At 39.0% G+C, this 23135-nt stretch overlaps 1 protein-coding gene across 5 annotated transcripts in view; it reads left to right on the forward strand.

Annotated features, from left to right (window-relative positions):
• ralgapa1 (Ral GTPase activating protein catalytic subunit alpha 1) overlaps positions 1-23135 on the forward strand; it is a 122799-nt gene that overhangs the window by 47155 nt on the left and 52509 nt on the right. For all 5 annotated transcript variants that reach the window (XM_061844807.1, XM_061844810.1, XM_061844812.1 and 2 more), the window contains exons 27-40: positions 252-377; positions 1161-1219; positions 2175-2283; positions 4912-5022; positions 5121-5189; positions 5285-5422; positions 5492-5675; positions 11486-11604; positions 12426-12545; positions 12745-13369; positions 13479-13594; positions 18469-18593; positions 20714-20785; positions 20900-21023. In XM_061844807.1, coding sequence (XP_061700791.1) covers positions 252-377; positions 1161-1219; positions 2175-2283; positions 4912-5022; positions 5121-5189; positions 5285-5422; positions 5492-5675; positions 11486-11604; positions 12426-12545; positions 12745-13369; positions 13479-13594; positions 18469-18593; positions 20714-20785; positions 20900-21023 — 2097 coding nt within the window. The remainder of the gene's footprint in view (positions 1-251; positions 378-1160; positions 1220-2174; positions 2284-4911; positions 5023-5120; positions 5190-5284; positions 5423-5491; positions 5676-11485; positions 11605-12425; positions 12546-12744; positions 13370-13478; positions 13595-18468; positions 18594-20713; positions 20786-20899; positions 21024-23135) is intronic.

The following is a 23135-nucleotide window of genomic DNA, read 5'->3' on the forward strand; positions in this document are numbered from 1 at the left end:
CCTTGAAGGAAGACATAGAAGGTCAATGTCATGGCTTCCAAATAGTCTTCATCTCAATCCATTCAAAAATCTGTAGTGGTTAACGACAAGGCTCTTGGTATGCAAAATTGAGATGGTGACAGCAAGTTTGCAACAGGCAAGAGATTCCAAGCTGTTAAAAAAGACTAGAGGTGATGTAACAAAGTTTTAGTGGCGGTGTGTACACTTTTTCACAGCACTGTATGTATTATTTGTATCTTCCTCCTTTTTAGGCTCCAAGGGTAGAAGCCCAGATACTTCTTGGATCACTTGTGTGTTTTCCAAACTACTATGGGGAGCTCCCTGCCCTTCACCCCACCATAGCTGATGTGGCACTCACAAAGTTTCCTGATGTTAAGGTAATATAACAGGCCGTCAGTGATGTCTTCAGCCGTGGTCAACAAAGAAGATTTATCAGAACAGTTAAGCAAGCTGCGTGGGTTTTCTCTGAGCACTCCGGTTTCCTCCCACATCCCCAAAACATGCAACATTAATTGGACACTAAATTGGCCCTCACTATGATTGTGAGTGTGGCTGTTTGTCTCGATGTGGCCTGCAATTGGCTGGCAATCAGTTCAGGGTGTATCCAAACTCCTCCATGTTGACAGCTGGGAGAGGCTCCATCACTCCCCGCAACCCTTATGAGGATAAGCGGTTAAGAAAATGGATGGATGGATGGATGGATGGATGGATGGATGGATGGATGGATGGATGGAGTTAAGCAAACTAATGAGAAAGTACAGCATAAAAACTTTACTTTGTCCAGGTCAGTGCAATCACTCCACAAAGCATGTCCTCGCTCCACTGGTGTCACACTAATAGATTAATCTCTCATCAGTCATTCTTGTAGCAGTCAATGGGAGTAATGTTAATATTGTTGTTGTTGCTGTATAAACAGTTAATGTCATGCATAGTAGTGTCTCAGGCTTGGTCAACGCTTTTGTACTTTGCAGAAACGTTTTGAATCACTAAGCAGCCATTACCTGAAGGCTCAGAAGTGTTTGTGTATGCAATATTAAATCTCTCATGAAGGTATTCTTTCAAGATGTTCTTTCAATTTGTCATGCTATTTTACAAGTGGGTGTACATAAGATTAAAATCTCGAGTCAGATTACATGTTTCTCTCTTGCTTTGTGTTTCAGGAGCATGTTATCAAAACTATACTGACCTCTGCGAGGGATGAACCCTCTGCTCCTGCGAGGTAGAGACACGTGCATGCCTTTTCTAACGTTAAGTGGGTGTGAGCACCCCCAGAAAAACAAAGCTACCATCATCTGATGTGTAACTGTTTGAAAAAAGTTGAAAACACAGCAAACTGCAAAAGCAACCAGATTCGAACATAACCTTTTCCCCAGAGCCATCATCTCTTTGAACTCAAAACCACTGAACATAACAGTACTGTAATGTAATATTATGCAACTGCACTTTTATTTGCTTTCCTTGATTTTGATAATCTAACAAAGCCTGGACACTGAGCATAAGACTGAAAAAAACATTATGTGCATTTATTTATTTATTTTAGCAATAACTGTGCCTTGATGTATTTTATCTGTTGTTTTTACCCAAGAAGTTCTTCTATTTTTATTATTATTCACACATGCACCTTGTGAAGAAGCACTCATCATTTTGTCGTCTGCACAGCATATAATGACATTAAAGGTCTCGTGTCATCCCTATAAACATTCTAAAATAGATATTGAAATTAAAAATACATTAACATTATTCACTTCAATGTCAATACGAAAACATAAATGTAAGCGGAGAATGCATCATCCATGCGCAAAGTTGCAGAAGTGTCATTCGACGACATCCAAGTTGTCGCCATATTGGCTGCATCCCTTGTCCGTGACGTCACTCTGGACATTCGCCATTGAAAACACGTGATGGACCCTACTATGGGATACGAATACGCCCCTTCTGACACGGAAGCTCTTTTCGAAGAAGAGAACATCACAGAACCGAGTGAAGTTACCGGGGCAATATTACTCTGTTTCAAGCCATATTTAGCGTGCGACATACGATCACAGCCAAACCTCCCCCAGTCTGATTTATTTATTTTATCATCCTACACATTTACATTGACAGATATGTGTTGGTTTAGAATGTTAAGTGGGAAGTAGCTGATCAGTATGTTTAATTTTATTTTTATGCTTTAGGTGTGTAGCTTTATGCAGTCTGGGCATCTGGCTGGCAGAGGAGCTTGCTCACGGGACCCAGCATCCACAGATTAATGATGCTCTTAATGTCATCTGTGTCACTCTAAAGGTCAGTTGTCAAATTCTCATATTCAATATTCATCCAATAAAAATACATTATTACGGGGCAACTTTAACCTTCAAAAATTCACATCACTGTTTGTGCCTATAGACCTCGTCATAAAATCACGTGAGCTGCCATATTGCCGGTCAAACAAAGAATTGCTACAAGTTAATTCTGTTGAGACGAAACAAAAATATGTCTTATAACATGACACCCAGTGTTTTGTCTGATACAGTTAAACATTTAGAAGGCGATAATAATGGAAGGTACGTGGAAAAATTAGAGACACTTAGCATTGAGGACCCATATTTAATGCCGAAGTCAATGTTTTCGCAAATAAGAAATTGGACTGTTAATTCGCTTCTGCTTGTCGTGGACAACTGGATATACAGGTATCTGGTGAGTAAATAGTCGAGATTTACACAGAAAAGTTCGAGAGCATATAAAAGTCTGGAGCATACAAATACTTTGTTGCTGGGTCTGTTCTCAATCAGGAATAAATCCCACATAGTGATGGACCCACTTAAATTTTTTCAATATAAATACCAATATTTAAATAAATGATCCCCGGTTTTACACAAACTCGCATTCATTACCTATGACTGGGGAAAAAAAAAGAGGACAGGGAGACAGCTCCTCCATACACGGAAGCGTATCGCTCCCACACGTAAACCTCTGTAAACCTCTCTGCGACAGATGGTTTATTTTCTTTTTTTAAATACGCTTTGTTCTCAAATGAGTAAATTTGGCATTATAAATACTAATTGGTAATTTGAGATTAAGAATAATTCCTAACTGAAATGAAGTGATCGCTACACAGGCGTGTGTATTTGGTTGGGCACCGTCCATCACGTTTAATTTCCAAAATCCATCGCTCTTTTCTTTCTTTTTAGCTGGTTTACTGTAGAATTCCATTAAAGTTGGGACCTTATCCATCCATCCAATTTCAGAGCTGCTTATCCTCGCAGGGGTAATGGGAATGCTGTAGCCTATCCCAGCTATCATCGGGCAGGAGGCAGGGTACACCCTGAACTCGTTGCCAGATAATCGCAGAGCTCATAGAAACAACCATTCACACTTAGAAACAGACCTAAACACCTAGATATGTGGCTGCATATGCCTCTGTTGTCGATCATCTGTCACATGATACGGGGAAAAAGTAAGTGCACAAGCTAGCAAAAAGAAAAGGTATGGATTTTAGATTCTGTTTGTTTTATTTACTTGGCTTGTCTTTCTGAGCTATCACAATTGATTTGGGTGATCCATCCATCCATCCATCTTCTACCATTTATCCAGGTGGGGTTGCGGGGGTTGTAGCTTTAGAAGGGACGCCCAGACTTCCCTTTCCCCAGCCACTTCATCCAGCTCTTCCCGGGGATCCCGAGGTGTTCCCATTCCATCCGAGAGATGTAGTTTAAGTGTGATCAAAATGCCAAAATATCAATAATCAGGGATTGTGCATGTTTTTACTACACTGTATAGCTTCATCTTGTGTTGGGAAATAAATCCAGAAGCTCCACAGTGTAATTTTTTTTTATTTATGTATGAGCTCAAAATGATTTGCCCTAAAACAGTATGTCTTGTATTTCTGTGACATGATTCATAAAGCCACATTTCAGTTGCTTCCTAAGGCCGGTAATTTTGTAAATGCTTGGTTACATTACAGACAGAAATAATTGGATTTAAAGTGTTGAAATGGGCTTCATATTGTAATGTATGAAAATCAAAGTCAAGGTCATGGAATTGCACCAAAGCTCTGGCTGCAAATTGAACAGCCGGGTAGATCCAGACTTAAAAAGCCAGGCTCCATGGAGCCAAAGTATGATGGAAAATGTTTCTGGAAAAGATTTTACTTTTGTTGCTGAACCTGCCCCATTTGGTCCATAGAGACTAAACCATCTGAGATGAGTCTGTCTGAGGCCACCAGACAGGGAGGCCTGTGCATCAGGGAGACGCTGTCCAAATAGTACCGTGTAATCTATAGCCAAATGGACACCATCACACATAGACACACACATACCTTTTCCACCTTGGAATCCCTAGCTTGTGTATCGGCAGCCAATAGTCTACTGGAGCCAGTGCTGCTGAACACATTTGCATTCACTTACTCCTGGGAGCAAACCCTGGACTGTCAATATGTTTGGTCGTCCTTCAGATAGGATGCCCATCCGGGGGGGACGCTGCAAACACATTTACACTATCACCCACATACATCTTGTCTACGTTTGCCTTTGCACCATCAGCCAGTCTGCCCAGCCGTGGGTTTTGTGACATGCACACAGTATCACACACGATCACACACACAAAAAGCTTGAGGGATTGTCATATTTCCATGCAGTGCCACTTGCTTTATTTGTCATCCGAGTTCATCCTTTGATCAAGAGGGATTTTTCTTTTGTAAATGGTAATCCTATTTAGAGCCTTTACGTAAATTCTCTCCCTTGTCTCTAATAAATGTTTTCATCCCAGTATTTCGACTTCAGGCTTTTAAGCTAAATACTAATGTTCTTAATTTGAGCCTTTGTCTTGCTGTCTGACTTTAATGAAGCACTCAAACATGCATTACTTTTTCATTTCCTAGAAGTTTTGTACTACGATAATTTTGTTTACATGAGCCTGTATGTTGTCCCCCAGTATCCTAATAAGAATGTTGCACTGGTGGCATCAGACGTCCTTCATCTTTTGATAAGTTACGTGAATCACCTTCAGAAATTTCCCATTGACACGCCAAAGAAGATAGTAGAGGTAAGACAAATTGATTATCATTAATATTAGACATCTTAAATCTTCATCTGTAATTTAGAGCTTTGAATCCAAATTGCCCTGATTTTGTTCCTTTTTAGATTTTGATTGCCACCATTACCCACTTGCTACCCACTACTGAGTCCTCTCCTTATGAACTGGATAAGAGGGTAGCACGAATACACACAAACGCACACAATGCTTTATTATTAACACTTTATTGTTCATAACATTGAAAGTAACCTAATGAACTCGTGTGCTGCAGCTGGTTGTGTCCCTCCTGTTGTGTCTTTTGGACTGGGTGATGGCTCTCCCTCCAAGCACTCTACTTCAACCTGTTCAAATACGAAGCCCCCCAGACAAGGACCAGCTGCCGAAAACCCTCCTCAGCTGCATTTATAAGGTAGGTTTTTTTTGGGGTTATGTGACCAAAATACAAATTGTGCATCTTTTTTCTTACCATTCCCTCCAGGTTTTGCATGGCTGTGTGTATGGAGCCCAGTCTTTCAGCAGCCCCAAGTATTTTCCACTGCAGCTGTCAGATCTATCAAGTTCAGACTACGATCCATTTTTGCCATTAGAGAGCCTCAGAGAACCTGAACCGCTGCATAGTCCAGAGTCTGAGCGCTCCAGCAAACTTCAGCCTGTCACTGAAGGTAATTATTCAAGCATTTACTTATTTGTGTGAATTGTTTAGACGAGATTGACTACGCCCAGATAAATTATTATTTAGTCATGCAAGTGTCCTAAAGCTGTCAAAGAAGTGGCCGTTAAGCCATTTCTAAAAAACAGAGTGCTGAACGCTTCCATGTCAGCAAGCCATAGACTCATTTTAAATCTCCCTTTCATAGCCAAGATTGTTGCAAAAGTTATTTTTAATCAACTCAGCAATTTCTTGAATTTAAAGGGACTTTTTGACAAATTTCAATCAGGTTTCCGAAGTGGTCACAGTACAGAATCTGTTTTTATCAAAGTGCTAATTGATGTAAGGTTGAATGCTGACTCATTTAAAGGTGTCAGTTTTGGTCTTGTTGGATCTCAGTGCAGATTTAATATGGTGGATCATGAGATACTGCTGAAGAGGGTGGAAATGTGGGTAGGACTAAACGAGACAGTCCTTGAATGGTTCAACTCCTACTTGGAGGAAAGGGGTTATTTTATAGCCACTGGAAGGGTTTATTTTAAATGAATTGCAATGATTTATGGAGTCCCTCAATGGTCAGCTCTTGGACCCTTCCTGTTCAGGCTGTATATGCTACCCTTGGGTCAAAATGTTCAGAACTTTAATTTTGACTATCATAGTTATCCAGATTATATTTACCAGTGTCTCCCGATGACTATATTTCAATTGAGTTCTTGTGTCGCTGTCTAAAGCGGATGAATAACTGAATGAGCTAAAATGTTCTTCACTAAACCACAACAAAACTGAAATAAATGTGTTTCTTTCTTTAAAGGAAGGATGGCAACAATTTTGTCCTGGTGTTTACGTGAACCTCTATGTAAATATACAGTACATAGATTTATTTTAACATTGATGTAGGACATAAAACTTTTCATCCCAGAAAGTATTTTAAAATGATCTGTGTTGTGACTGAGCATGTGATTTGCTGTTAAAACTCGATACAGTTATCATACATGCAAATGAGTTATCTTTCAGCGAAATTCACTGTTTTAAACTCAAAATAGGGCATTTACATAACATATAGATCTGATGAGTGTTTCCTTGGGTCCTGGATTGCTGCTGATTTTGTCATATACTGTTTATTACTCTTAGACCACTGGCTATTCACTCCATCCAACACAGCCACCATCCACACACATGTAATTTTTTAAATTTTACTCCGCGACTGACTAATATGTGAGAGCACATTGGATTGATCATCCCCCTGTGTGGTATGTGTGTGTGTCTGTTTTTACCATGTATCAATGTGCATTGTGTTCTGTATCCTGATTCGCTAAGAGAAAACCCGCATCGTGTTCTGCGTTCGAATTGGCTAAGGGACTGTAGACCATTGTCAACCGCCGTAATTACTAGTACCTGGCCGCGGTGTTTAGCCACACCCACACAACGTGTTGTGACTTGTGTCCTGTAAAGTACAGAATATGTTCCGGTTACCTAATTTACATAACCGTACATTGCTAGCAGTCAGGCTCTTTAGTCTTGAACAAGAAGATGACGACACAAGAGTTAAGAAAGAATGGATTAACAATGATCGCTTAACAACTATAGCCAATGAACTTCAGTGAGCTGTACAAGAATGGGACCCTTTGTTTTGTTCATTACAGTACTGAAACATGATTGGAGGCTGTTTATTAAAATATTCTCGACCAAAAGAAAAAAAAAAAAAAAGAGTGCCAACAATGACCATTGCTATGTTTTTAACTCACCAAAAGACAGCTGCACCAAAGTGCCTCAGGGGAAAAAGACGCTCCTGCAGAGTTGCTATTAATAATTTTTTGAGTCCAATCTCATACATGGATCATTCAAATTCTAATTATTTCTTCTGAAAACGATGATATTTTCCTTTTTATAGGAAAACGCTTATACCCGGTCCTGGATAAATCAGAAGAAAATTGATCGAGGGACATTTCTACATTTACAGTATATCTCAAATAAATGTTCTGGCCTCAAACAGGTTTTGATCTTTGGTTTTCATTCTAGAATAAAGTAGTGCACTTTTTTTTAATCTATGAAGTTGTGAACTTTGAGGGTGTTTAAATGACAGGAATGTGAGAAAATGATAATGCCTGTCTGAGAAAAGGTCATAGAGTGTGTGGTTAGGGGTTTAACAGCCTTAAAACATATACAGTGGTACCTCTTCTTATGAAATTAATCAGTTCCGGATGATTTTTCTTAATGTAAATTTTTCATAAGTAGAAGCGCATTTTACATATAAATAGTTAATCCATTCAAAGCCCCCTGAAACCCCACCCTCCACCAAAAATAAGCATTCAAAGTACATAATGTAAAAAATAAATCTTTTTTTTTTTTTGCTTTCCACCCCAAAATCCTCATATTCTATGGTCCCCTCTCCAATGATTTACATAAGCTTTTCAGAAAAAGTCAAATACAAATAATTTTCAACATTCTTTAATTCAAAAGCTAACATGCCATGCGATTTAAAATGTAAAGTGGAACATTTTCTTCATTTCATAACTGTATCGTTAATGGACCTTTTCGATGGCAACCCTAAGCGCTGCCCCTTTAGCCATATCCCACAAGGTTTCAAAATGGTGATTGAACATAACATGTTTGATGTCGATTCTCTATCGCGTATTCCAGATAATATTCCGGTATGTTTTTTGCTAAATGCGTCAGACTTCTCCAAGAGAGTTCTACAGAGAGGTCTCTGCTATTTCACGCAAGGATATGTACACGGAATTAAGATGTTGAACGGAGCAGGAAGCAATGTCAGAGTTACAGAAAAATGTTGGCGATCGATGCAAAAAAAGTTTTACGCCTGACAAACTTCATATTGAAATCCAACAGGAAAAAATAGTGTAATCGCACTGCACATGTAAAGCACGGTGAGTGCTTTTTACTTGGAAAGATCACAAGTAATATCATTGTAGTCTTTATAAGTCTATTTATTTTACTTGGCTCGTTATCAAACCCAGTGCTCTGTCTTAAAAGTCTGATGTGATACAAATATGGAAATAGACATTTCTCTTGCATGACATTGCGCATTTAGTATCACTAACCCGACTCTTCGGCATAAAACATTTCACACTTCATTCAGCAGGTCAGTGATACACGAACAAAGAGAAAGTTGTTCTCCTCCAATGTATAAAGCACTGGTAATAATGGAATCAAACTCAGAGAAGATACTTCTCCGTCACTTACCTTCAAACATACAGCCTTGTGTTTGTTGATATTGTCCACATTTAATTGTACGTGCGGTCTACAGCGAGCCTTAATCCATCGTAAACACTTCCTCAACTGTGTTTTAGGCTTTGGAAAATGAATCAACCGGACCCCTTGTAACGGAGCCTGATATCTTTCGTCAGAATTGCACGTTCCCCAAGCGCATCTCAGGACCATTTTGTTTGTAATATTAACTTTTCCAACCGCAGGCGACCGATAACCAGCATTGCTTGTGGTACATGACTACAAGAGGGGCGTGTCAAGCCAGGGGTTAAGACAATGCGGCTATCTGATTGGCTCTTATTGTACAAGTGATTGACAGGTTGGAAAGGTCCATTGCCACACAAATCATAGGATTAATTTGCTGTTACAACATCTAAAGGGAAAAATCAAAAGTAGCAAAAATTTTCTCTCTCGCTCTCCCATTTAAGACCCTCTTTTATTCTTCGGTGTTCTGGACAGTTTTGCTTGTTTTTACATTTTTCTAGAGTTCTCTGCGGGTCACATCAATAAATTCGCCTCAACCTCGAGAGTGAGCACTTTACCAGTCAGCCAGATGAGGGACTATTTGTTGTCCTTTACAATAATATTTATTGGTAATTTCTTAACGTTTGAAACCATGTTGTCTGCTTTTCTAGGTTCTTGAAAAAATGTGTAATAGGGCTAACACGATTAGTTTTTAGAATCAATTTTCCAATTGATAATTGAACAAATAAGTCAATCATAATCACCCCACGACTACAAAAAATAAAATTCAGGCGAGAGTACCTTTTGTTTGAACCCACCCACTTTTCAAATAAGCAAAAGTATGGGAACGTGACTGATGGGTATTTCTAGTTGCCCAATGGTGCCTTTTAGATTTCTCAAACATTAGCTTGTACTTGTTTTGGGCTTTGGATTTCGCCTGTGAAAATGACATGAATGTTCAATCAATACAACAATTTGGAGGACTGTCCTGGAAAAAAAAGACAAACTACTGGTGTACTGATTCAAAGACATCAAACAGATTGGCCAAGGGTATCAACGGCAATTTTGCTGACAGAAACATTGAGAGCTGTGAAAGAGGACCCATCGACAAGTCAGTAATATGTGCCACGGGGAAGGAGTGAAGGTATCACAAGCCACTGTTGAAAGACAACTTCTAAAGAAGAAATGTAGAAGCCATACCACAAGATAAATGCCACTAATTAGTAGAAGGAACTGGAAGACCAGATTAGATTTTGCAAGAAGTATACAGATGAGTCACAAAACTTTTGGAACAAAATTTTCCAGCACTTCACAACCCTAACCAGGAACAGGGTGGTCAAAAATGGATGGATGGATATTTTGCAGCAATTAGTTTGCAACGGTCTTGAGACAGCTCTCTGCTGTTACCCATCATACAATGTGTCTTGACTCACACCTTGTCAATGAGACCTTTTTGTAGACCATCAATTAGGACTGAATCAGCCAATATTCATTTGAACTGACAAAGGGGTGGATTGTTGTTTGATTGGTAGATTTTTGTCTTTGCTTAAAATGCTGTTTTCCACCTCCCTTTCTTTGTGTGTTCAATACTTTTCATTTCACATTGACATAATTATTTCTGGACTTATTTGTTCTTTCTTTGTATGGATGGATTCATTGGGTTGTTTTCGATATAAGAGAGAGAGATTTGTTTTATAGTTATTTCTGTGGGGTAGACCTAAATCCTTAAAGTGCATATCTTGGTGCTGAGCTTCTGTTATAGATTTGGTGGCTACAGACTTTGAGGTGACAAAATACTATAGGGTTAGCAATTGTGATCAGCATGAGCACACTAGCAATTATCATTTTAGGTAAAAAAAAAAAGAAAAAAACATTCACTACCATTAAGGTCACTTGTGCTTATTATCTGTACACTAAACATCTTGCAGTGTCTGAAGAGTCACTTACAGATTATCTTTTGTTATTTTTGACAAAGTTTATAACCAGCCCAACACTTCGTCTGTCAGCAGTCTTTGTGACGTATGGATTCTGGCGTCGTCATTATGGTTCCGGATGACATTTTTTATGGGGTCTTGGCAGAGCTTCGTGGTACAAATTGTATCTATTTTTTTTTAATTCAAATTAATCGTGTTTTTTTTAAACTCTTCTTTTCTCCTTATCCTAATGTGCAGCTTCATCACTTGAAAGACATTGATTCATTGATGGAAAAGTTCATCTGGATTTTTCTCAATGACCAATGGGCGGGCCGGGCCTGCCTTTGTGAACGTAAACGTCTTACTCGATACGTGCGTGTTTGTGCGTTTGTGCTTATAATGATATGTTAATCAGTCAAGATGCTCTGGCAGCACAGTGTGTGATGGCATTGGCTTCTTCCCAGCATTGGGCAGACTATGTATCGATCCACTCTGTTTACACCCCTTACTTTCTTTTGTAATAATTCTCAATGTTTTGCTGTAGCCAGTTACATGCATATTCAGAATTGTTTAGAGAGCACGGTATTATGTCAGACAACATCAGAAGAAGCAAAACAATGCTGATAATTTTTCCAACTGCGTATTTTTGCATTTTCAAATCTTTCACATATGTTAATTCATGACCTTTATCTGTCTTCTGTTTTTTGTCTTTTTTCTGTAGTCCGTAGTCGTATCCAACAGGGTCTGGTTTCCATTGCAGCCAGAACTGTTATCACCCACCTTGTTAACCATCTAGGACATTACCCAATGTCTGGAGGCCCAGCTACTCTCTCCAGCCAGGTACAACTATTCAGCTAGGGTTTCTATCCTGATATGGTTTTCCACAATAAGAAAAACAATGCTGCACACATTTTCAATTTTAACCATTACAACTATACAAATTAAAAGCTATAAGACATGTCTCAATTCAGAGGAAAGTGGAAAAACATCAACAGCGCTGTAAAAAAAAAAGTACTTGCACCCTTCCTGATTTCTGTATATGTTTTTTGTTGTATATTTGCAGTTATAGCACACAAATAAATCGTTAAAAAAAATCATACGTTGTGATTTCTGGATTTTTCTTTTTAGATTATCTCTATCGCAGTGGACATGCACCTATAATGTTCAGACCCCTCCATGATTTCTCAGTGGGAGAACTTGCAATATAGCAGGGTGTTCAAATACTTATTTTCTTCACTGTATGCCTTGGACTCTCCTTAAATGGACAGTTCATGCCAGAATATGTTTTTCAATTAGTTGAAACAATTTTGCAAAGAAGAGTGGGACAAAATTGCTCCAGAGCGATGTGAAAAGACTCATCACCAATTATCGCAAATGCTTGATTTTAGTTATTGCTGCCAAGGGTGGCACAATCCGTTATTAAGGTCAGGGAGGAATTACATTTTCGCAGAGAAGATTTGGAATCTTTTTATGCTTTAATAAATTGAATTGTCATTTAAAAACTGCATTTTGTATTTCCTCGTGTTGTCTCTATGTGATATTAAAATTGGTTTGATGATTTGAAACCTTTGTGTGTGATAGATATGTGGGGGAAAAAACTGTCAAGTTTAATGTTTCATTTCTGTATTATTTATTTTACATTTTGTGACATACTTTTCTAGGTGTGTGAGAACCATGACAACCCATATTGTGAAAGTGCAGATCTTGGACCAGAACTCTTCCACTCACCAAATCTACAGTTCCTGTCATTGAATGGCTCTACACTACTCTCTGTCCTTCAGGTAACTTTTTTGTTAACCTTATGATGCTAAATGTATGAACGTAACACTCTTTATAAAGTTAATTTGTCTGTGGTGGTGCTATCTCAGGTTTTTGTAACTTAACACAAGTGTAACAAAAGACAACAATGAGAATAATACAATGTTCCAGAGCATTTTATCAATTTTGTATTTAGTTTTTCTTAATTCTTCTATTTCCCAGATTCGGTCAGAGTCTGGTGTACCAGGAGGTGGAATGACAGCTGGTTTGTCCTCTGCTCCTGCCTGTGTTCGTGTTATCATTCGGGATGTTGCTGGAAAGCACTCATGGGACTCTTCTGTTCTCTATGGGCCTCCACCATCCTCACCAAGTAGTCCTGCACGCACAGTATTGACTCACACACAATCCCCTCATAGTGTGAATCTCCATCAACGCACCCCAGCCAAAAAGATCAAAGAGGAGGAGAGAGAAGGCAGTCAAGAAGACCAGAATGAAGAGTCAGAGGAGGGAGGAAGTGCAATAGAGTGTTATAGTCCTGACCTGGAGGGAGAGATGGATGAGGATGGAGAGCGCAGCAATGTTGCTGAAGAAGAAACTGTACGACTGCAAGGAGGTCAAGGAGAAGAGGAAAAGGAGAAACAGGTGGAGGGGAATAGGGAACATAGCATGAGTGGGGAGGGGAACAGGACGGAGGTGGTCTTTGACCAGCTTCTAGCTCCACCAATGGCAAAACGGGTATGTCGGGAGGTGGTACCAGTATGGGACTCACTTAGAGATGGAGATGATGCGCTGGATGAAATGCTGCAGTACCTTGGATACTCAAGTCCTGAGTGTCTACAAAGAGCAGGTGCACATAAACAGATATGTTCGTCACTTAACTGAAAAAGAGCTAATGTACTTTATTGTACAACCACAAGTTAATATGCACAGCTAATCTTAACTGATTGTTCTCACAGGAATGCCACTCAATATCCCAATCCCGCCACCAGCTTGTGTTTCAGAGAAACAGGAGAATGATGTGATCAATGCCATCTTGAAACAAAGTGCAGCTGAGCGAGAGTTTATCCTTCATGTATGTTATTGTCACACAGTCATGAAAAGATTGATCTCTTGGGGTTGCCTGGTTGATTTTTAACAATTTTATATGACGTGACATATTGTCATAGGAAAACTACTCTGTTACTGTTGGGCATGCTTTTTAAAATCCAATCTTTTCCAAAAGCTGTGTAGGCATCGGGTTGTAACAGATTCTAACAATTCAGTAACTTTGAACACAAATATCACAGTATTCTTGCTATTATATCTCAAATGTGTGATTTTATAATATTATGTTAAACATGAAAACGATTCAAAAGATATGTAATCCATATTGTTTACATATAAATCAACACCATAGCAATAATCACAACAACATATATTTTTCACTAAAAAGCAAATGCAGTAACTTGAGATATAGAAACAATATTTAATTATTGTCATTGTTCATATGTTTTCCCTTTCGATTTGTTCCTGTTAGGGGTCGCCATAGCACGTCATCTTTTACCCTGAAAGCTTATCTCCTGCATCTTCCTCTCTAACACCATAAGCCCTCATGTCGTCCCTCACAACATCCATCAACCTTCTCTTTGGTCTTCCTCTCGCTCTTTTGCCTCGCAGCTCCATCCTCATCACGCTTCTGCCAGTATACTTACCCTCTTTTTCCTCTGGATGTGTCCAAGTCAAAAGTCTTAGTCAAAGTCTGCTCTCTCTAACTTTGTCTCCAAAACATCCAACTTTGGCTGTCTCTCAGATGAGTTCATTTCTTATCCTAATCATTTCTATCCAACCTACTCACTCCAAGAGAGTACCTCAACATCTTCATTTCCATCACCCCCAGATCTGTTTCCTGTTGTCTCTTCCGTGCCACTGTCTCTAATCTGTACATAATGGCTGGCCTCATTGCTTTATAAATTTTGCCCTTCATCCTAGCCGAGACTCTTCTGTTACATAACACACCAGACACCTTCCTCCAGCTGTTCCAACCTGCTTGACTTCGGCTAATCTTCATTCCTCTCCTTTCCTGTGCATGCCTCCACCCTTCTAACTTTTCCTCTCCCTGCTTTCATTACAGATCATAATGTCATCTGCAAACATCATGGTCCAAGGGGATTCCAGTCTTACCCCGTCTGTCAGCCTATCCATTCCCACTGCAAACAGGGAGGGGCTCAGAGCTGATCCCTGGTCCAGGCCCACCTTCACCCTGAATTCTTCTGTCACACTTATGGCACACCTCACCACTGTTTTGCTGGCCTCACACATTTCCTGTACTATTCTAACATACAGTATTTCTCCGCTACACCAGACTTACGCATGCAGTACCACAGTTCCTCTCTTGGTACTCTGTCATAGGCTTTCTCTTAAAAATGGGAACTACCACACTTTTCCTCCATTCTTTAGGCATCTTCTCACCCGGTAGTATTCTGTTCAACAAGTTGATCAAAAACTCCACAGCCAGCTCTCCAAATTGCTTCCCTACCTCCACAAGTATGTCATCAGTCCCAACTGCCTTTCCATTTTTCTCCCTCTTTGGTGCGTTTCTAACTTCCCCCTTAATAATCATTGCTACGTCCTGGTCCATCACGCTTGCGTCTTCTACTCTTCTCTCTCATTCGCTTCATTCATCAACTTCTCCAAGTATTCTTTCCATCTATTTAGCACACTACTGGCACCAGTAACACATTTCAATCTCTTTCGCCAATCACCCTAACCTGCTGTTCATCCTTCCCATCTCTCTTTTCTCTCTCTCTCTTTCTCTTTCTAGCCAACCTGTAAAGTTCCTTTTCTCCTTCTCTTGGGTCCAACGTGGTTCACATGTTGTCATATGCGTCTTTCCCCTACGTCACATCTCAATGTATTCCTTTTGCCTCTCCTCAGTCCTCTCCGTGTCCCACTTCTTCTTCGCTAACCTCTTTCCTTCCTGTATTTTGGGGTTCCACCACCGAGTCTCCTTCTCCCCTTTCTTACCAGAAGACGCACCAAGTACTCTTCTGCCTGTCTCTCTGATCACCTTGGCTGTAGTAGTCGAGTCTTCAGGGAGGGCCTCCTGTCCATCGAGAGCCTCTCTCACCTCTTTCCGAAAGGCCACACAACACGCTTCCTTTGTCAGCTTCCACCAAATGATTCTTTGATCTATCTTTGTCTTCTTAATCTTCCTCCCCACTACCAGTCATCCTACACACCACCATCTATACTGTCTAGCCACACTCTCCCTACCACTGCCTTACAGTCAGTAACCTTCAGATTACATCGTCTGAACAAAATGTGATCCTCCTGCCTGCTTCTACCTCCACTCTTGTAGAGGACCCTGTGTTCCTCCCTCTTCTGTAAAAAAAAAGTTTTCATGACTGCCATTTCCATCCTTTTTGCAAAGTCCACCACCATGTGTCTCTCAAAGTTCCTTTCTTGGATGCTGTATTTACCTATGACCTATTCATCACCCCTGTTACACTTCGGACCAATCACAACGCTCTATTTGTCTGGGTTGCTCAAAACGTCTTCATCTAGTTTCTTCCAGAATTTCTCTTTCACCTCTATGCTACACATGCACATGCTACCCGTGGGGCATAGCTGCTAATGACATCATACATAACACCCTCAATTTCAAGTTTCAGCCTCATCACTGGATTGGATACTCTTTTAAACTCCAAGACATTCTATAAGCCAACTCTTCCGTTCAAATAACCTCTACTCCATTTCTTTTCCCGTCTACTCCATGGTAAAATACGTAATTTAAACGCTGCCCCTAAACTTCTGGCCTTACTATCTTTCCACCTGCCCTCTTGGATGCACAATATATCAACCTTTCTCCTAATCATCATGTCGACTAACTCCTGAGCTTTTCCCATCATAGTCCCAACCTTCAAACAACAAAACTGAAATACTGTCTTTTGTCATCTTTGGTACATCACTGGAGATATCTTAAAATAAAAAGATATTGTAGAAAATGTTCCTACGGGTGCTGTTAAATGGTCCTGTTACCCATTCACCCAACTGAAGTGGAAGTGCACAGTGTTTCAGTACAAAGCCATGCTGTTGTATAATGTGCAGAATGTGGTTTAGCATTGTCTTGCTTAAATAAGCAGAGGCATCCATGAAAAATATGTTGCTTGGACGGGATCATGTGTTTGTCCAAAACCGGTAGGAACCCTTCAGCATTAATGTTGCCTTCACGGATGTTTGAGTTACCCATGCCACTGGCACTAACATACCATAGAGACTTCCATCCGTTATTCGTGAACGTAGGTTGGTCTTAATTTTATTTTAAATGTGAGATACACTTTTCATATGTATAAGTAGAACTAAACATTGTAAGTACAGCAATATTCACACCCCAAAGTGTGTGGTCTGTGACAGGAAGTAGATCGCAGGTTTTCACATTGAGCTGGTCTGAAGGTTTAATTTTTTTCGTTTCTCCCCCCTTATGTGCGCTCGCCAACAATGCTTGCCGACAGAGGCATGTCTTTATGTAAAAAAAAATTCCACTGGTGGGGAGCGCATAAGCACATTGCAATTATAAACCACATTGATAGGGTGCGTAAGGACTTTAACATTTGTAATAATGAGGGCTCTGCGAGCCATACGCAACCACCAAAAGAGCCAGCTATGGCACGTGAGCCATAGGTTCCCGACCCCTGCTTTACACATTGATCTCAGTTTTTGATGCAATGCTGCCTGAAGGATCGAAGGTCATGGGCATTCATTGTTGGTTTTTTGCCTTGCCAGTTACATGCAGTGATTTCTCCAGATTTTCTGAATCGTTCGATGATGATATGGAACGATGATTAAATCCTTAAATTCCTTGAAACTTTACGTTGAGGAACATTTTCCTTAAACTGTTTGACTATTTTCTCATGCACTTGCTCACAAAAAGGTGAATCTCTTCCCATTTTTGCTTGTGAATGACTCAACAATTCAAGGAAGCTCCTTTTATACTCAATCATGGTACCCACCTGTTCCCAATTATCCTGTTCACCTGTGTGATGTTCCAAACAGGTGTGTGGTGAACATTTCTCAACTTTCTCAGTCTTTTTTGCTGCCTGTCCCAGCTTTTCTAGAATTTGTTGCAGCCATAACATTCCAACTTAGTGATTATTTGCTAAAACCAGAAAAGTTTATCATTTTGATCAGCAATTTTCTTGTCTTTGTACTGTATTAAATATAGTTTAAACACGATTTTAAAATTTTTGTATTCTGTTTTTATTTGTTTAACAACATCCCAACTTGATTGGAGTAGTTTTGTACACTTGCATTATTTCTCTACGTATCTCCTTACTAGTTAATTTGGTTGCCTACTTGGAGAACTCTTTTTTAAATAAGATGACAAGTTTCACTTAAATATATATATATATTATATTATATTATTATATATATATATATATATATATATATATATATATATATATATAACATCCAAAATGTAGACATTAATATTACTGTATTGTTTCATCTGGAACATTATTGGTGCTAAAAGTTGTTTTAGTAGTAGAATGGCTCATGAACTTGAGCAATTCATTCGTTCATCTTCCAAGCTTGTAATCCTCACAAGGGTTGTGGGAGTGCTGGAGCCTATGCCAGCCAACTTCGGGCGAAAGGCGCACTGCACCCTGAACTGGTCATCAGTCTGTCGCAGGGCATGTTTTTTATCTGAATTATTTTTTCATTTAGAGGATCTGAGAGGTTCTCAATCCTTGTTTTTTAGTACATTTCACCAAGATGAGAGCCACTTGTCACATTGTTACTACATGAAGCCATTTAGATTTAACAAAATTGCTCAGACCCTTTTTTTGTGGTCACATCACACATTCCTGTGGCCTCTAATTGTTAGATAAAATTATTAGCTCTAGGAACACTAGCTCTGTTTTCCGTTATGTTTTTTTTCCTTCTCAACTGGAATTATGTCTGTTTTAGAGAGGTGAGGAGTTAAACATGAGAGCAGCGGAACAGAGTGAACCAGAGACTCAGACACCGCAGTCAGCCTTCTACTACTGCAGGCTACTAATCAACATTGTGGGACTCAACTCCTGGGAGAAAAGGTGAGGTCCCTGAAAGCCACACGCAGGACTCTGGAAGTGACCTTCAGGTTGTTGCAATCAAACAATTAAGAAATTTTAACAGGGAGAGATAATCTGTTGAGTGCTCTCTGAACTGAGTTGGTGTGAGATAGGTTAAGGTCTTACATGACTTTATCCATGACAGTGGTCCACCTTTTGGAACGTTTGGGAGGTTTTACAAAAAAAGCCAAACACGAAGCAGCATGTGTGTATAATTAATCCTTTTATTCTTACTGAACTGAGCTTTTGTAGGTACGTTGAGGTAGTACGCTAAATGAGAGTTTCTTTCGACTTGTCCTGTTAGGGGTTGCCACAGGTGAACGCTCATATTTAATAAATTACGCTTTTTGCATTCACTGCCTTTGGACATAATTTTTGTTCCGTTACTCTATCGTGTTGGATAGTTTTATTACGGTTGTCAGAGTTGTGAAGGTACAGTATACAGAAAAGGCTTATTTTTGTTTCTCCTAGATGTCTTTTCGCTAAATTTAAATGAGGCCAAAACTTTTAATTCAAAATCTGTCCTGTGCTAATTAAACATTTTGGTTGCCCATTCAAGTGGTGCATCATTTTTTCTTCTCAATGACTCCAGACTTAACCACACAATGTTAAAGTATCGGTATAAATGTGTCTGGCCCGCTAATGGATGCTCATTGCTCTTTATCCAGAGAATTACACTGTCTGCATTCAGCCAGCACAATAGGCTTCTTAACACGCAATGTGTATGTGTGTGTAGGAGTGTCATAATGAGCCTAGGAGGCTATTGATCAAAATCAACCCATCTTCAGCTAGAATAAAAGGTGGTGTGCTTGAAGATGAGAATAGTAAGGGTGAAAAACTAACCTGAAAACAGGACGCATAAAGCACATGGAAATGTAACGAAAGAAAGAAATTGAGCTGAAATCAGCGAGAAGCTTTACAAAGTTCCACATGCAATATGTTAAATCAACAAATGCAATAAGATGAGAATGTCTGATGTTGTTTTTTCCACCTTCATCTCTCACCATGTATTCATTTATGATATTACAGTGTAATAGTGAAATATGGACAGTCTTCCCTCTCTGTTCAGGCCTGTGTCTCTTTTATGCTTTTCCCAATGATCCAAAGTGTGAATGGAGTCTTTGAGAGCAGAGAATGAGGCCATTACCACATATCAGTTTAATAAAGAGCAAATTGCTAGCTCTTTTCTTTCTCTCTAGCTCTTGGATTTTTTTTTCACTCTCTGGAAGAGAAATGAGTGATGTGTCATTATGAGTCCATTTCAAGCGTCATCTACTTCAGTCCTGGTTTGAGATCAGTGATGCTGAAATTGATGGCTGGTCCTCACAGGACATTTTAAACGATCCCAGGCTCTATCAGCTCACATAAAAAGCCTTTTGTCTTGAACAGAAAAGTTTCTTTTTCGCATTTCGATCCTGAAAGTGAAAATACACTAGATGGCTAAAAACCTCTACTAAGAGTAGTTGAGGGAATTGATTGTACAATATAACTGGAGCCTACAATTTTGTGTGCAATGTAGTTGTCTGATGTTACCTCTACAGGTTTTTCAACATAAGAAATATTATTTCAGTTCCAGTTAGAAGGTCCTCCACTCTCCCTGCAATGTAACAGTTAATGATTCAACAATTTGGTTCACCTTAAGATACCTCAAGATATTTTCAGCACTTTAAAATGGTGAATATTTCCTAAAAATAACAGATAACGCATTGCAGACCAACCAATATTGTACCAGCTGCAAAATCCACTGCTTTTAGCTCAGCTCACACAATTAAATGGAATGCCCTGCTGGCACCTAACTACAGCTTCAGTGTCACTTGCAGTTTGCGGCATTTTATTTCCTTCTCTTAATTAATCAATTATTGTTTTTAATTCTTATTCCACAAACGTAATGTTAATAAAAGTTCAAATTCTGGTATATTCAATGTACTGTTTTAAATTTTGGCGGAGTTACTTCTCCTTTAAAGACTGTTTCTTGTTGGTTGTTCACAAATGAACCTTGAGTAAAAAACAGAAATGTGAAAACTTTTGTCCCTTGTTGTCATCAGGCCCACAAGTTTTTCTACGAATTCGATTAATTATTTTTAACTTTTTTTTATTTTTAGGAGTAACTTTCATTTATTGAGGAAGAATGAGAAACTATTGCGAGAGCTGAAAAACCTGGACTCACGACAGTGGTGAGATAACAAGCTCCTCCCATTTTCTGTACATTCAGTTTTTGTGTTTTGTCAAATTCCTCCCTCCCACCACCCTTAATTTAATGTGTTTATTTGTCCTTTGCTGTGTTCTAGTCGGGAGACACATAAAATAGCTGTTTTTTATGTAGCTGAAGGTCAAGAAGACAAACATTCAATACTCACCAATACTGCAGGAAGCCAGGCATATGAAGACTTTGTTTCTGGACTGGGTTGGGAGGTATGGAAAAAATGCTCCTTTTGCATCGTTATTTATAATTAAGAGTGTTCACAACATTAAATTTTACCTTATTAGTAAAACCTTAAATTTGTGATCCAAGTGCCCAATGTACATTTCAAGTGAATGACTGTATATCAGATATGTCTCCCTATGGTAGTATCTTTGTGTCAAGACAGTATGTTGAAGTGAGTTGAGGAGTTTCATTTAGACAAAGCAGTGCTTTGCTAGCACCTTTTAAAAAGCTTTTACAATAATAGCGCACAACAAACAAAGGCACATGATGATGACCATGATACATTGTCATTATTATTTATTATGTATATATTAGTTAATATTACGGTCCTGACACCACTGCAAATAATGAATGCAGTATTAATACACACTGGTTACACTGTCAGGATGCATGCCAGCAAGTGTTTTAGCATGTATGTAAGCTACCATATGATGTCGCTCACAAGGCAGTGAGGAACAATTGCATTTCACATCTTTAAGCAGAAGCTTATATTGCCCCACACACTACCTGTGTAGGAAGGTCATTACTGACGATGTTTTGTCACATCAGAACTAAACTTATCCCACCACAGCAAATGGAATGTTATAACTAGGAAGAATAAAACAAATAAAACAATGACTCTGGAAATAACTGACACAAAATATGCACTTTAAACGGTATTTACCTCCTCCCAGCATGCTTTGTGGTACTCAGGGCCACCATCGTGCTGCAAAGCATGCTGGAAGCATGAAAATAGAATTTAAAGTGCATGTTTTATGTTCATTATTTCGTGAGTCATTCTTTTATTTGCCAGTTGTTTAATGATTTTCGAAGGTGTTTGTAATGTTTGTTAGCTCGCATTGAAGGGGTAGATCCGATCTGTGAGTTTATGCTGGCAGTTGTCTGATATGTATTGTCTTTTTAGCTACATATAGAAGAGGCCCAATTGCGATCTAATGCTATCCCATTCCATCTTTTTTTAATGATGCTATGTCTCATATCAGAATTGTTCCACGTGAGATTAAAAAAATAAATTGGGATTGTGTCACAAACATGCAGAGTAAATGCGGCAAGTGCATTTAACTTTTATTCCGATAAAGTTTGTCAGATCAAGAATTTTTATGATGAAAAATTTTAAATACCGTTTTATATCATATTCTACTAATATCAGTTGAAATTGGAAATGATCATTTCTGACTTCGAAATTTTAGTTTTCTATTTTAGTTATGTCTTTATTTTATTTTTAATTTAGTTATGTTATATTAATATAGTAAGTTATTTCAAGGCCATCCCTAATTACACCCGCAACTTTATCTGCGAGCATGCCTGACCAGATCCGTACATTTTTCAAGTGTGACTGTGTGTGTGTGTGTGTGTGTGTGTGTGTGTGTGTGTGTGTGTGTGTGTGTGTGTGTGTGTGTGTGTGTGTGTGTTGTGTGTGTGTGTGTGTATCAAAATATTAAAGGCAACTGATTATACTATTAGGATTACTAGATCTATAGCTAAGATAGTGAGCAATGTGGTCGAGTGTATCAGTAAAACGCGAAGTAAGAAGTTTGAGACTTAAACATTATTAGTAATTACTACAGATCAACTTCTTTATCCTGTTTTGCTGTACGGTGTAGAAATTCTAGGATATATTTTTGTGTATATTCTATATCTATACAATAATATGAATAATGTGGGGAAAAGGACAATTTTAGATGTCTTTTTACTGAATAGTTGACTTCATTCATTTGTCTTGACATAAACTGGCATATTTTAAGCATATTTTAATGACAAATGTGATTTTGTGCTGTCAAATGATAGGGGGATGGGGGGACAAAATAATTTGGGCTTGGTCTTTGGGGAACTTCTGCCCAATTTTTTTTTTGGGTCAGGACTTCGAAATTTTACTTTCAATTTTTGTCTGAATTTTGTTCACAGATATTGCCAGAATACACCAGAGCCATCCATTTTTTTTCTAAAATTCCCCGGGGGGGGGCATACCGGACCCCCCCCTGGCAGGACTTCACACCTTCAGTGCTCGCAATTGTATCTTCAGGAATTTTCATGAAAGTCCACTTTCATCTCTACATATAAAACATTTTCCAATATATTTACTTTGTTCAAATGTTTCT

The sequence above is a fragment of the Syngnathoides biaculeatus genome, chromosome 15 (genome assembly GCF_019802595.1).
Source record: "Syngnathoides biaculeatus isolate LvHL_M chromosome 15, ASM1980259v1, whole genome shotgun sequence".
NCBI classification, from domain to species: domain Eukaryota; kingdom Metazoa; phylum Chordata; class Actinopteri; order Syngnathiformes; family Syngnathidae; genus Syngnathoides; species Syngnathoides biaculeatus.